General features: G+C 33.1%; 1 protein-coding gene across 2 annotated transcripts in view; it reads right to left on the reverse strand.

The window, feature by feature from the left end:
• LOC100879000 (UPF0489 protein C5orf22 homolog) overlaps window positions 1-16,702 on the reverse strand; it is a 469,523-nt gene that overhangs the window by 361,504 nt on the left and 91,317 nt on the right. For both annotated transcript variants that reach the window (XM_076529511.1, XM_012282437.2), the window contains exon 2: window positions 1,552-1,746. In XM_076529511.1, the coding sequence (XP_076385626.1) occupies window positions 1,552-1,746 (195 nt within the window). The remainder of the gene's footprint in view (window positions 1-1,551; window positions 1,747-16,702) is intronic.

Genomic DNA, 16,702 nt, shown 5'->3' on the forward strand with positions numbered 1-16,702 from the left:
TTATTCCGCCGGTGGCAGGCCACATTGTGTATCCGGTCTGCCACGGGACCCCGGCTATTGTCGGCCCACCTAATTATTCGCAAATCTTCCGCTCGTTGCGAATACACACCCCTCCACCCCCTCGGCTGCTTGCTCTCAACATTGCGAAATTCCGTCTTTGGCCAGAGGCTTGTTGTTCGCGTATAATTCGCCTCTGGTTCGAACTGGCTGCCTCTGAGCCGATTGTCTAGCCGGGGATTTGCTCCTGGTTGCACGATTAAATCGTAAGAGGCCAGTTTACACGGGTCTCTCATCGATCACTCTTTGCTGGAGTTCTACGGAGTTTTTGTTTCGTTTGCGGTTTGTATTGCGAATTAACGCTGAATCGATATTTCATTTATATACGTACGTATGTAATTTATGTACATACATATGTGATACATATATGGGTTTATATTTCGGTGTCAGTGTTTAAGTATATGTATTGTATAGTATGTTTATTTACTTAATTGTATAGTGTATTGTATAGTATGTTTATCTAATGAATTGTATAGTATATTGTATATTTATCTACTTTTTTATTTGAACTTTAATGAGCCTTATTTACTATACGTGATTGGAACTTATTAATTTTTTGTTAAATATACTTTGTTTAACGTGTTTAAAATATTCAACAGCATCATATTAGACAATATTAGCCCTTTGCGTTCGAGAGGTGGCTCTCAGTCACCATTTTATTTAATACAATAATTTGAAATGAGCATTTTTTAACTGATTCTATAATATGACACATGTGACGTATAAACATAGTGAAACAAACAACAGTGCAAATTATTAGTAGAGAAATAATAAAATCTCAAAAGAATTCATTTAACTTTTTAACTAAAAGTTAAATGCTGTTTGCAAACAGTCAAATTACCTTCGAGTGCAAAGGGTTAAAATATTCAGTAAAGAAGACTTTCTATATAGAAAAGTGTGCCAGATAGAGGAGATTCAATTTACTGTATTTAGTTATGCTATATGTAGTATACTTTTATATACTATAGTATAGTAGTATAGTGTAGTATGCATTACATATCAAATGTGTTCATACAGAACATATGAATATGTATATTTGCGTCAATATGTAAGTTTTATATAATCACATGTTATATTGTATTTTTTAATTAAATTACAGTTAAATTGTAATAAAATATACCGCACACCATTTACCATGTTTAAAATATTCAATAATGCTATATTTAACATATTAAGATATTCAAGAAATCACATATTGAATGCACTAAAAAAAATATTAAGTATATTAATATACTCGTATTACTTATATGTTAAGTGTATTAATAAATATATGAGTTTATACTCTTAATATGTGACACGCACTATGTTACATTTTATTTCTCCACCCCTTTTCTCAACTTTAAACTGACTTTGTGCCTCATCTGCTATGAGTAATAAAACCTAATCATCCTGTTTCTTAATACAAAGAATAAAATATGAAGGTACTAGAGCGATGTTTTAAAAATTTAATTTAAAGCACCACACCGAACATTATTTTGAAGAATAAGTACTTACCTCAGGATCAGATGAATCAGGTCGTGAAAAAGCGTAGAGGGTTGCAAGTTTGTCGTAGAGATTGATGCGGTCGTGTAATGTTTTGAAAGGATTCTTGGTGCTGAAGAAGTCGAGATCGACGTCCAAAATGTAAGGAGTGTTTCGCTCAGGAAGATATTGTCGTAGGGCTGAACTGATGGCAGTGAAATCGTCCGTCTGAAATAAATAAGTTCGGAGAAACAACGTTAGAAAGATATTCATGAGTATCTGTTCTATTACTAATTTGGTTCGGTTAGGTTAGCTTAGTTATCGGTTCTAATTAGTTAATATTAGGTATCTATACTAATATTAATTTTGTTAATATTAGAATTTCAAAATTTAGAAGTTCAGGAATTTGGAAATTTGGAAATCTGATAATTTTGGACTAAATTTAACAATTTGGCAATTTAGCAATTTAGCAATTTATTAAATTACCAAATCTCTAAATTTCTAAATTTTTAATTTCAGGAGTTGGAAATATGGGAATTTACAAATTTTCATCCTAGAAAATTTAAGAATTTGATAATTTAGAAATTTAGAAATTCAACAATTTAGTAAAATAGAAATTAATAGATATGATATAAAAATTTGGAACCTTGAAAATTTAGGAATTTAGGAATTCGATAATTTAGTAAAATGCGAATTAAGAGATTTAGTGATATAAAAATTTGGAGCTTTGAAAATTAAAAAATTTGAAGATTCTTATCAGATACAGATATCTGACCTAACCTCTTGAAAATTAGAAACTTGGGAATTTAGAAATTTTCAAGTTTAAAAATTTAGGGATTTGGTGGTTGGTAAATTTAGAAATTTTGATATTTAAGTTTTGATAATTTGGAAACGTAGAAGTTTAGGATTTTACCAACTTAGAAATTTATGAATTTCAAATATATACTTTCTCAAACTCGTATATTTATAAATTCAAAATAAGTACTAGAATTCAGAAAATTCTCAACTCAAAAACCGTAACATAAAAATATAATACAGCTGCTACTGTTATTAATATCCTAATCAAATGATTATCCAGTCTGTTACTACTTTCCGTTAGGTTAAGTTAAATATATTCCACTACTAATTTAGTTAGTATTAAAATGAATAGATTATCATCATTAATAAATTAGTATTACAACAGATATTAATTTTGCTAGGTTAAATATTTATTGCAGTACCAATTTGGTTACTAATAAAACTATATTACTAACAAAATGAATAATCTACTAATTTTATTATTATTATATTATATCACTCTCTCTAAAACTATCAACTAATACAATAAACAATAATTAAAAAACTACCAATATTAAAAAGCCTTGAACCTATCATTCGCAAAAGGCCACCAAAAATTACAAACGACCCCAATTTTTCAACTCATCGAGCGCAATTTGCAATCGTGCCGTTTCTTTCGCAGAGGCAAAGCCGGTCGTAGGATATTGTTCGAAATGAGGCTAAACGCGACATGCAGAGGGGATTTTTTGTGACTGGCAAAAAACAATGACTGCACTCGAATTAATCCTGTTATAATTGATACTCGTCCGGCACCGGAATCGCAACTTGCATGCGTTCACAACAATGAAACCCGAACGGGGTTCGCTGAGGGTTGGCATTTGTCGATCGAGGGGGCGGAGATCGGACAGAAAAGCAAAGCCAACGATCACTATGGTCAGCGACTCTCAAACGTTTAATACGAGACCTTCGATGGGCCGGCTGTTGCGTGTATTCCTTTCTATTGCTGTCTCGAGTGTTGCGGTAATCAAATTTAATTACCAGTTTTTTACCCCTAGTCGCGGGAAAAGGGAACGCGTTTTTGACAGAATATCGAGTAGTGATGTCTCTGTTTAAATCGAATTCGATGTTATTTGATTAAACTTTGCTGCTATTTGATAGATTATTTTTTAAATAATACATTGTCTTATTTGTTTATGTATTCAAAATTAGTTGGTTTGTTTAAATGGATATATTTGTATTCCGATTTTTAGTAGAATTATTTTATTTAAAAGTAATGTATAGAAGATTATTTAACTGCTCGAAGAAGTTAATTGTTTTACAGAACACGAACATAACCTATAAACGTTTCACAATTACCGAACGACTCTAAAATATATCATTTAAGAATAAAATATTTATTTATTAATTCGAAATGAAAGAAAGCCAGTATTTCACAATTCTTCAGCTAAACACATTTTCCCAGATTCCGACAGTTATTCAAAAATACAAAGTAAAATCAACAAAGAAAGAACGGCTGAAAGTATTCCAAGTGGCGTCTGAGGGAAAAAAATGTCGGTCCATTCTTCGTAAAAATTTTTTTGGCAGAACTTGAAGTGTTCCTGGCAAAAATTCGAAAAGCCCGAAACGAAACCTTACAGGGCTTAGAAGCTGCAGAATAGCTTGTTCCGCTGGACGTATTCATTTGCATTCACCTAACATCAGCTTTCTCGTTGCCCTGGGTTCCTTCTTCTTGCGAGCAGAGGGAGAGAACGAGGGAAGCGAAGAAGAACAGTGGTTGAAGCGAGATCGATCGAAAGAGGTGCGTTTATTTTTTTTTCTTTCTGTTCCCGTGACAAAGCACCGTTCTTTTACGTTAAACTACCAAAGCTCTTTCTGACTGAAACCCGTTTCCCGTTTATATGCGAACCGAACCGGCTACGGTGATCCTGACTGGAATCGAGAAAGGACAAAAGACTTACGAAATACCCCGTTGCACTTGAACCAACAACTCTAGCCAACACACTGCTCTCTCATTTGTAAAAAACACGAAATTTTTATTAATTCATACCGTAATTTTGTTTACCGACTTTGGAATTTTTTCAGGGTAGAAACAACTTTCATATTTAGTTCTTGTTCGAGTATTACTTTTCTCGTTTACAGGTCGCGGATTTAATAAATTATACCGATTACGAATAATTGGTGATGATCTCTAAATATTAATTTAAAACATGAATCTTTATTTTAGAAGTGAGTCTGCATTTCAAAAATTAAGGTCTAATTTTAATGTATGAAAATTTATAAAATTCGTTTGACTTCCACTGTAGATATAATTTTAATGCAAATTACCGATAATTAAAAATTACTTCTTAAATCACTGAATCTTCAAGTTCCGATTCACAGTTTGAAATATTTTCCTTTCATCCTTCGAGCAATGAATAATTTCCGAACATTAAATCAATAAAGAAAACCGTGTATAGTTTAGACTTTAAGATCATAAATGTCATTCTAAGCAATTAAACACGGCACACAAACAGAAGGAGGTATTTAACACGTCCACGAAGATTTTTAAAATATTCATACACGAAGAAGACAATTTTCTGTGCTAAGCAATTCAAACATTCCTGTAATTCAGCATGCATCAAAGAAATGCTAAAAGTTTTCGCAACAGCTGTGTTTCTAAGACACGTGTCTTGCAACTCGTCTTAATTTCCATTTTGAGCAGCGAAGATGACACCAATGACGTCACGAGCGTACGAGTACCGCGCAAAATGGCAGCACACGACGATATTTTCGGTTGGTACATATTTCTTTTTTTTTCAAGTGTACATTCGCATGAAAAATTCATTGATTGTTTCCTTCGCGATGATGCGACCACGCTCGTGTTGGCATAAATCTAAATACGAATACGTAATCGGTGCTTAACAGCTAGTTTTATGCAAAACGGCTAATGACAAGTGTTGTCTCAGCAATCAATCGATTATGAAACTGAGAGGTGTCGAACAGGGTGCAGCTTTATTCAATTTTTTCTGCCGATAAAATTAGCTGTATTGTATTTAAACGTCATGTCGATTAACTGTTGTACTAACATTTTTGCATATTAAAACCAGGCTGAATAACATTAATTATTACGATAGCAAATGTGTAATAGAAAGGAATGTCGAATATATTTAAATAAAATTATAGAAGCTCTATAAGTAAAATTATAGAAAGAAGACAAACTCAGTGTTTTCTGAAAAATTTAGTAAATTCGCAAGTTTTATGTTTTTCGATATGGAATTATTTAACTGTGACGAGTAATAATTTTCTATTAAAACTGGTACGTTTGAATTTAATAATCTTTCGTTAATTTTCTGATACAATGGGTAAAGAAATGTTTAAATATTAATTAAAACAATTACAGTTGAGATAGAAAGATGATCGAATAATTATTGAAAAGTCTTTATTTTAATTGAACATTAGTCATGTTACATGCTATCTTTTATCAATGGTCGAAGTTAAATATTCGTATTAGAAATACTGAAGCGTATAACATACGACTAGTAAACTAAGTCTAACTAGACAGACCACTAATACATTATTCATGAATCAAGTTATTTAAGACCTCATTGAAAACATAAAATCGTTTACTTTTAAACGAGTATTCTGAATTTCTAATTTCATACGGTATACATTCGAAAATAAAACTTAGACGACATGTTAGTTTATTTTCTTGTTTGGTCTATCGATCAGTAAATCAGTTCTCTAACACTAATTCAAGCTGCAGATTATAAAATTCAATTGAAGAATGAGAATAAAATACGCAATTTTAGGACATATTTCTTGTGGATATAATACCATTAGTAGTTATCAGTCATTGTTCTTCAGAATGTAATTAGCAACTGTTTATGTAAAACTTTACTTAGAGTAAAAATACACATGAGTGTATGTGTTACATTAACTAAAATTAGGTACTAAATTAAAGTTATGAGGATAAACATATTAGTGATATTAATAACTACGTCTAATGTGTAATGTTTATCAATTGTTTATTATATTTTTCAAGTGACATTTTCTGTGTTGCAAATAAATTTTTATTAAATACTTAAAAAGTGTATAAATTCAATTTTTTCAAAAATGAAGTCACATATGAAAATATTCGTAGCGTACCTCTGATTTATTTTTTCATCTCATCATATTATTATGAATAATCAACTGAAAATTATTAAACCTTATAGTCAAAAAGTATCAATGAAATACTAGCAATTTATAGATTAATGGAATCAAACACGTTTCAGCTTTGGGCTAACATTACAAGAAACTTATTCACCCTAACTGACAGTACCATAACTTTCAAAATTTGAATTTCTTTAACCTTCACATGATTTGAACAAATAAATACTAGTAACTGTTATAAAATACTACCAAGCTAATTTAGCAATTTACAGTAAGGTCAAAACTCATATAGTTTTGAAACAATGTTGCTAACCTTATCAAACCCCTAACTGCCACTACCACTTTTCAAATTAGTCCAATTACAAACAAGACAAATATTAATTACAACATTCGATTCGAACATATTAATTACAATATCCGCAGCATAATCCACGATCCAGGATAATTATTTCGAAAATACGACGCGATATCAAGCGTGGCAATCAACGCGTTAATAATTCCCGCTGCAATGCGTGACGCACGATCGTTTTCACCGCGCCACTAAATGCGTTAATTTCCCTATTTCATAAACGTAAACAAGCCATTATGGCAACCATTTCGGGAATGCTGGGAAGTAGTGGTCCCTTGTGAAAGCGTAGAACGGGGCCAGCGACATCGCGCCACTTCGGGTCAAGACAATGCGTCGATTTGCATGCGGCACCGCTCGGCTTAATTGCGCCCGCGACGCTGCTGTGATGGACGACCGTCTGTTCGGTTAATGCGCATGGAAATGCCTTCGGTCTGGCCTGCCACGTGCTACTCTCGCTTTATACCACGAGTTCCCGCTGGCCGAAAATATCTGTCGAAATCGAACCAACGGATTATCGCGTTATTTCATTTACCGACCGGGTGCAACGCCCTCCCTTGGATTCCGAGCGGGGACCACGTAAAATTAGCCGGGGACGCAACGCACTTTTTTCGGACTATTCACGCTTTCGAATTGTTTGACAAACGGAAAAGAATTTTAATTTAGGGAAAACGATTCATATAGGACGCTCCATATACAAGCACGGACCACATATGAAGGCTACGTATGGATTAGCGTAGGGTTTTGTGTAACGCAGCAGTTAATAGCTAAATATTGGTGAATACAATATTTTATGAATACAAGTATCTCTAATATAAAAATATCCAATTGACAGTATGGATAGAGCTTTACATAAGATGTGGATTTTCCACATATGTGGACAAGTGTGGACCACATATGAAGGTCACGTATGAATTAATGTAGGATTTTGTGTAACGTAGCAGTAAATAGCTAAATATTGGTGAATACTGCAATATTTGATGATAGCAAGTACCTCTAATATAAACATATCCAATTAACAGTATGGATACAGTTTTACATAATATGTGGATTTTCCACATATGTGGACAAGTGTGGACCACATATGAAGGCCACGTATGAATTAACGTAGGATTTTGTATAACGTAGCAGTAAATAGCTAAATATTGGTGAATACTGCAATATTTGATGATAGCAAGTACCTCTAATATAAACATATCCAATTAACAGTATGGATACGGTTTTACATAAGATGTGGACTTTCCACATATGTGGATAAGGGCGGACCACATATGACTTAACATAGGGTTTATCACTTTGTGTTACATAGCAACTGTTCTGTTTCAATCGCCAGTATTCAAAGGAATATAAGGATAATTAATATACAAATATCGATGGATATAGCTTCATATAGGACGTAAGTTAACTTTTCACATATGTGATCAAGGAAAATGGTTAACACAAAACTTATCGTTTTATGTAACATTACACTTGCAAACAGCTAAATATTGGTATTTTGCACAGTTTTACAGTCGTAAATATATCAAAGAATATAAGAATATGTGATTGATACGAACATCGATGGAAGCTTCAAACTAATTGTCCACATATGTGACCAAGGTAGTGAAGGGGTTACCATAGAGTTGATCGTTTCGTGTAACATAGCACTTGCAAGCAGCTAAATATCGGTGTGTTTCATGATTTTACACTCGTAAATATCTCAAAGAATATAAGAATATGTGATGGACACAACCATCCACGTACGAAGCTTCAAATTAATGGTCTACATATGTGACGAATGTAGTGAAGAGGTTACCATAGAGTTGATCGTTTCGAACAATATAGCACTTGCAAACAGTTCAATATCGGTGTGTTTTATGATTTTACAGTCGTAAATATCTCAAAGAATATAAGAACGTAATTGACACAAACATCAGTGGAAGCTACAAACTAATTGTCCCCATATGTGACCAAGGTAATGAAAGGGTTAACATAAAGTCTATCATTTCGCGTAACAAAGCAATTGCAAACAACTGAATATCGATGAGTGTCCCATTATTTAAAAATCGTAAATATCTCGAATATTATAAGTTTTGAAAGTGGCCAGTGATCGATTAGCTAACGCAAATTCGTAGTCGACCTTCGTAAATTATTTGTCGCGGTCAACAACCGTCCGCAAATAGAAAACGAGTTTACTTTTATTTGATACGTCGAAATCATTAAGCGCGCGATTGCGCAACAGCTGTAATCCCCTATCTTTGTCACGCGATTTTTCATTTGCATCGAGCCACTGTTATCTCGCGGGCACGTACGCGTGACGAGCATCGCGGACCACAAAGCCCATTCTGCAAGTACGTAGTATTCGATTCTAATGACTCACCGACGGGTTAAGCAATTCTATACGATGTATCATCGGTACAGGAAACAAAGAAAGAACGGCTTGCATTGGTCGGCCGCGATAGTCGCGCTGATTACGAGAGGAATTTCCATGCTGTCGTGTCCTTTTTCAGGCAACTTCGATAGATTGCCCTACCGGTAACGTCGACAGTCATCGCAGTTCTTTGGAAACGAAATAACGATGCATGAAAATGGCAATCGTTGCTGCGACGCATGTTTTTTATTTGATGGAGATTATACGTTGTTGGAGAGATGAATGTCTTGCATGGAAATGAATTTGTACCTGGATTTACGCGGAGTAGATGCAATGTTTGTGTTTATGGGAACTTTTGTGCAGGGAAATATTTGGCTCCTTTAATTCATTCTCGTAATTTTTATTGACAAGTTTGTTCACGAAGCGTTCAATCATGTAATCGACTCATGTAAGTATATTTGATCTTCAAAAATGTGGACGGAAGTTTGATCAGTCGGGGAGGGCCTTTGAGTACTATTTAGAAAATTGTATTTACAGTTCAATTTTCATAAATTTTTAATCGTGTCATACGAATGTTTTGTCAAAGCAAATTTGTTATAGGAATTGCGTTTCAGTATGTTGGAATTTATAAAAATAATCTGACACAGAATTACAACACCTGAAAAGATAGTGAAAGTTGCCAACAGAGATAAATTTGAGATAAGCCAGGAAAGTGTATAAAAGTGAAATAAAATGGAGAAAGTAAAAAAGCTATTAATCTAGATGAGATAACGAGAACGAATGATGACAAATTCACATATCCGTTTAAACAAAAAAAAAAGCCTTAACAATTTATAATTTTAAAATTTATTTCAACTTATCCTTTTCACGATTAAAACGAATACATTCTTCACACTTTTCCCTGCATTATCAGTTCTGTTGAATTCACAGCAAGATAAACACTCCATATCATCATCCTCGACACCAACATTATTCATATCGCGATATGATCATTCTTTATAATTTATGTCTGATATTAAAACCATGTCGCAAGAATTTGCGTCCGTTCCTGGACTACCTTCTGCAAAGTAATAACTCTTGTAAATACCACTTGTTTCTGTCACAAATCAATAATTCACATTATCACATACCTTTGCTACTGAAAGCGATTGAACAATATTTTGAAAGTCGAATTGGTTTCACGTTGCGTTCGATTTCTTTGAGTTGGGAAAGTAATTATAAAAAGAAAATGTTTACCAATACTGAATCAAATCGTCATGAGTGCGTCATGAGTGCGTCACGAGCGTGTCAAGATTGCGTCGTGAATGCGTCACGAGTGCGGTACGAGTATATCAGGATTACATTGTAAGTGCGTCACAAGCATTTCAACAGTGTGTCACAAGTGCGTCACGAATGCGTCATGAGTGCGTGACAAGTGTATCAAGAGTGCGTCACGAGTGTAACAAAAGTGCATTATAAGTGTGTCATGAGTGCGTCGCAGCGTATTACGAGTGCGTCATGAATGCGTCAAGAACGTATCAGAAGTGCGTCACGAGTTAGATTCGTCAAAATAGTGCAAGCATTTGACATACGATTCGACAGTTGCCTCAGTTAGAGCTATTTATTACTGCGATGTTAAGACAAATAAGAAAGATGAAATAATTTTGGATTTAGAGATCCTTGATTATGCAAATTATTGGTATTAAACTTCAGACTTAATCGAGCTGCGAACATTTGTTGTAACTGAACTATAATGTGCGCCAAGAGTATGCCACGGTATTATAACTCAAGCGATTAGTTTGTATAACGGGGTCTCGCGTACGATTACGTTAACTAAAAATGTCGGACAAAGATAAACGAAGTTACAGAAAATTCTGTAGTGCCTGGCCATCGAATTAGGACCACGTACGAAAATTTCACTTTTATGGCTATAACATTATGTCATGGAAAATTGTTTTAGGTCATGCAAATTATTACTAAATACGTTGTCAACGATATATACGTAGCAATTACTATCGTGGTAATAAATTGTATGATGAGCAATTAAGGGCCGTGCGTTTACGTTAGGAGTATCGATAGCGCGTCAGGTGAAATTTGAATGCCACAGAAAATGTCTGCCTACTCAAAAGACTAGTTTACAACTCTCCAACCACATTATTCAAGTTGAAAAGAATTACAGATATTTGGGAAAATAGAAGATATAAAGCATATGATCGATGAGCATGCCGGAAAGCTAACAAAGCAAAGGGAAACACAAGGTATTAACATGTGTTAATAATGTTATCTACAGTAGTGCATCACACGTAGCTAAATTATATCATTTGTACCTTTTAATTTTAGAAACGTGAAAAATTCTGACAATTTATAGTGGTCCTCGATGGCTAGAGACTGTATTTCTACAATGATGGCTGTGTAATATTCTACATGTAGCGTAATTTACTGGTAGTGTAACAATATCTACGATGGTGGTAGTGTATTAATATTTTACACCGATAATAGTGCCCCACTATTGCACGATATACTAATATTTCACGATATTCTAATATTCCACCATGTATTAATATTCGAAGTACAGTATACGTGAAAATCCTCGTAGAGCTGTCAATATAACGAGTGTCGGTGATTCCCGTATCTTGCGGTGTTATTTACTGTTTCACATTGCACGCATCTGCCCCATACAGTAATTTCAGCAAATAACTTTGAGAGATGTATTTCCTATCCGCATAAAGATTACGAAGAGAAATTCCTTCGCAGCAATAATCTGTAGGTTCCGAGAAATCAGCAATGCATAATTATGCATTCTAGAAGTGAGAGAAGGTTACAAAAAACTTGCGAACGTGTAAGAGTGCGGTTATGTTCATTTATCACAACTTGTAGTACTGCAAGAACTTGCCGAAGAAACGACTTTACATCTGTTACTATGTAACCATTAATAAGATTCGTACCGAGATTACGATAAAAATGATAACTGTGGGGTTCATTCCTAAACTGTCGATTCTAACGAGCTACGCTCTCATCATAAATCTTCCGCGGTTTTATCTATCTTTTTCAAATATGTGATTTTTATTCGTAGCTGGTCTTATACTGCTAATTTACGAAAGCTAAGAGTTAAAAAATTCTTCAAAACTAAAAACTTGAAGCTTTCAATATTGAAAACCTTAAAAATTGGAAAATAGTGGAATTTCAAAATTGTCAAATTTACACATCTTTCTTTACATGTAGCAGTACTACATTACATCCATCTATACATTTCTTCAAGAAATGAAAATAAAAGACACGGATAATTAATACAAGAATAAATTGTATCAGTCAATTACTTATTTTTGTATAAAAGAAATTTAATCAGCACACGCTATAACACTTAAAAAAAGAACGAAATAATTTATTCGCACATAAGTGCCAACAAAATGTTCGTGCCAGCCGTTACGCAACGTTCGGTATCTACTTGAAATTTATAAAAGATTTGATAATTTATTATACATTAATCATTTGAGAAGTTGAGCAATATCGCGATTGAACGCACGAGTAACCGGAACAGTAACCCCGATAAATATATAGAAGGAAAGTGCAATTTTGCACAGAAGTTAACAAGTCTCCGCGTGGATATTTATTAGGGACAAAGATCTAGATCGGCGATTCGCGATTTAGTTCAAAGATCATTCGCGCGTCTTAAATCACAGAGAACATCTGCACGGTGGAATTCAAAGATTGCGCACAACGCTTGAGCTTTTATCGCTTTGTAAACTAGGACAGGGAAGAAAAGAAAAATTAATCACGGCATTTCAAAGAAACGCTCGGTGAGACGCGTGAAATACGCGATGTACTCGAGTCAGGGAAGGATTTGAGTCACCGTAATCTCGGGAAACGATTTAATAATTTTTTGATCAAATATCTCGTCGCGAACTATTTCTAAGAAAACAGGAACTCGGGAATTCTCATGATTCATTGAAAAATTTTTTTAGCGATGAAATAATTTTTACGTTTCTTTGTTAAATAATTCATTTGATGCAATAATTTTGATCAATAAATATTTCATCAAATAGTATGGGATAATATATCAAATATAGAATAAATTTGATTTGATTTTGTCGATGAAAAAATATATGAGTACTAAATATATTAATAAAAAAAAATATTTGATCAAGTACTAAATGTATTAGTAAAAAAATGTTTTCTATCAAAAGGAAAAATAATTGAAAAAAAATTTTCTACTAAAAAATATTTTTTTATCAAAAAGAAGTAAAATGAATGCAAAAGTTTTAATGAAAGAAAAAAATAAGACAAAAATATTAATGTTTTAACTATTGCATCAATAAAAAGATCAAGTACATGACACGGTTTATGTTGCACTTGAATTTAAGTTCAAAAGCTTGTTAGTGCTCGAATTATTCGTCGACCGTGCTTTCGGAGAACAGTTGAAACGAACTTTAATGAATCTTATTTACGATAATGTATGTTGCACGAATTCCACAAAGAGATTAATGTTGCAATTGCTGTTAAAAACATTTGCGAGGTTCCTCGAAGAAGGCATTTTAAGTAGCAGACAGCATCAATCTTGGTTCTTGGAATTCAAGCATATATTTCGAATCAAATACTTTCTTCGCAGAAAAATTCGAGAGTGATTATAAGCCGTTTGTAGAAACTTAGAATGAGAGAAATAATTTTTGAAATAATTAACGGGGTAAAATAATTTTGTAATGAGCTGAAATTACGTTAATTAAAATTGTTTATGGGATGACTTCACGAACTAATTGCTGTATGTCTACTAATAATTCTACTGTCTAAATTAATTAAGAATCGCAATATTTTAGCTGGTAAATACGAAGTAGGTAAATTGTAACTGAATAATATAATTTTTGAAAATAAATTGAAATAATGACATTTATGACTTTATTGTGAGTTTTTATTATTTACTGTTCTGTAAAATTGTAGTACTTTTTTGTAATCTTTTATGAAATTTATATTTTATTTCTGTATAATGTTCATATATCTCGAAATCTCAGATACTGACATTCTTTTTTGTATATACTCATCAAATATATATCAATTAATACTCTTTACTATTCATAGCATTTTTAGCAAAAAACATAACCTCAAAAACTCTGTTCTTTACGTATTCAGTTTGAAATCCTGCATTCTTTGAGAAGTTATTTTATCCTTGTAATAAATAAAAATTAAACTTGTGACACATCTCAGATATTATACATCGTTTTCTGTAGATAGCATTATAAAATTAGAGATTCTTCGAACGTTAACATTTTCGACAAAAATTGAATTAGCCTCAAAAACTCTGTTCTTCACGTATTAACCCTAAAGTCATATTCTTTGAAAAATTACTTTATCCTTGTAATAAATAAAAAATAAACTTGTGACAGATCTCACATATCATACATCTTTTCCTATAAATACCATAAAAAAAATATAATTCCCGCCAAATTTCGCCAAAAATTGAAATAACCTCAAAAACTCCATCGTTCGTATTAAATCGAAAGCCTTCAATTTCTCAAATATTTTCACTCGTGCACTTATAAAAAAAATGTAACAGTTATATATTTTAACACGAATTTGAATAGAAATCGCAATAATATTCGATGGATTCAAGAATGGCTTGTGACCGAACTAACGAAGCGTTCCCATTTCCGCTGTAAACCTACCCTTCGAATTTTAATTCACAGGATGGAGTGGTTCTGTAGCACAAACTGGTCGACAGATTTGCCGTGCTAGACTGTATTTCAACACCCTTTTTAATATTTCTCGACTGTTTCGCGGTCGGCCCAGCCGGCATTCCATTTTCGCAATCAACGGCTGCGAGGCGACCTATCGCGTGGCAGATGCAACGTCGATCGTGACGTATTGTTCTCGCACAAGGCGAATTAGTTCTACGTATGGCAGACCAGAATTCATGGTGTGTTAATTAAAACAATACCGCCTGGTGCGAGTTGAAGTCACGGGAATTCGAATTTCGCGCGCACATGTCACACCTCGGCCTTTTCTTCTTTCGCGCATTGTATGACCGATTCGGATTAACCCTTTAGCTGATACGTCAATTGCTCTATCTGTTAGGAGAACAATTAGTGTGCAATTTCTTTTCTGGTTGTTTTTTCGTTTGGGTTTAGATGGATGGGGATTAGGTTTGTGGAGGACAGTAGACAGATTAATAATTTGAACATTGGAGAGTTTTGGGTCTGGAAATTTAGAAGGTACAATGTTATTTCTAGATTTGTATATTCGGGGGTTATTTAGTGACTCATGTTTTTAATTATTGAGGTTCTGGGTTAAGTTCTTGAATTTTTCAATTTTTCAAGTTTTCAATTCTTTAATATTTCAATTTCTCAATTTTGCAATTCTGCACTTCTACAATTCTTCAATTTCTCAATTTTTCAAATTTTTAATTCTTCAATTTCTCAATTTTTCAAATTTTTAATTCTGCAATTTCTCAATTCTTCGATTTCTCAATTTCTCAATTTCTCAATTTCTCAATTTCTCAATTTCTCAATTTCTCAATTTCTCAATTTCTCAATTTCTCAATTTCTCAATTTCTCAATTTCTCAATTTCTCAATTTCTCAATTTCTCAATTTCTCAATTTCTCAATTTCTCAATTTCTCAATTTCTCAGTTTCTCAATTTCTGAATTTTTCAAGGTTTGAATGTTTCAATTTTTCAATTTTTCAATTTTTCAATTCTTCCATTCTTCAATTCTTCAATTCTTCAATTCTTCAATTTACGAAAAAAATTCATCTGATTCAATTTTTCAATTATCAAAAAGCAACACTTTTGAGCAACCAAATGCGAATCCATAACAAATCAGCAGGTTTCATAGTTAAACCTAAAATTTCATTTTTACTTGTTTATATTCATATTGTAGTAATAGTTACCTTCGTTATCCAAAATTATAGTTTAGGAGGTTAAATTATGAAATGTGCAGAAGTATTTTTGCTACATCAAAATCATTAGAAAGATTAAGGAATTGGTCTATCAGTACCGGTTCAATGATTATTAGCAACTGCTCTAATTCTTCATCTCAGCATTTCGATGATCAAAAAGCGACACATTTGGTCAAACGCGTATTCATAATGAACTAGTACGTTCTATACCTAAATCTGACATCTCAATTTTCTTTGCTTACTTTATAATGCAGTAGTAACCTGCTACAGAAATCATAGTTTAAGAGGTTAAGCTATGAAGGAGTGTGAACATTTGCACTGACAAAATCATTAAAAGGATTAAGACATAATAATGTGCTAACAGTGTCTGTCTAATGATCATTGGCTCTGATTGTTCATTTCAGCATCTCGATGATCAAAAAGTAACATGTTTGGTCAAATTCGTATTCATAATGAACTAGTACGTTTTATAGCTCAATCTAACATTCCAACTTTCTTTGTCTACTTTATAATGCAGTAATAACCTTCCATAGAAATCACAGTTTCGGAGGTTAACCCCTTGTCCTACTTTGACGAGTCTCACTCGTGACGCACTCATAGCCCAAATATAATAAATCTTACTAAAATTTGTAATGTTCTTCAAATTAAAATTCAGGTCCAACTGTAATTTGCATTATTAAAGATCGCTGAATATAAAATATTCTCATTTTAATTTTT

This window comes from Megachile rotundata, chromosome 3 (assembly GCF_050947335.1).
Source record: "Megachile rotundata isolate GNS110a chromosome 3, iyMegRotu1, whole genome shotgun sequence".
Lineage (NCBI taxonomy): Eukaryota > Metazoa > Arthropoda > Insecta > Hymenoptera > Megachilidae > Megachile > Megachile rotundata.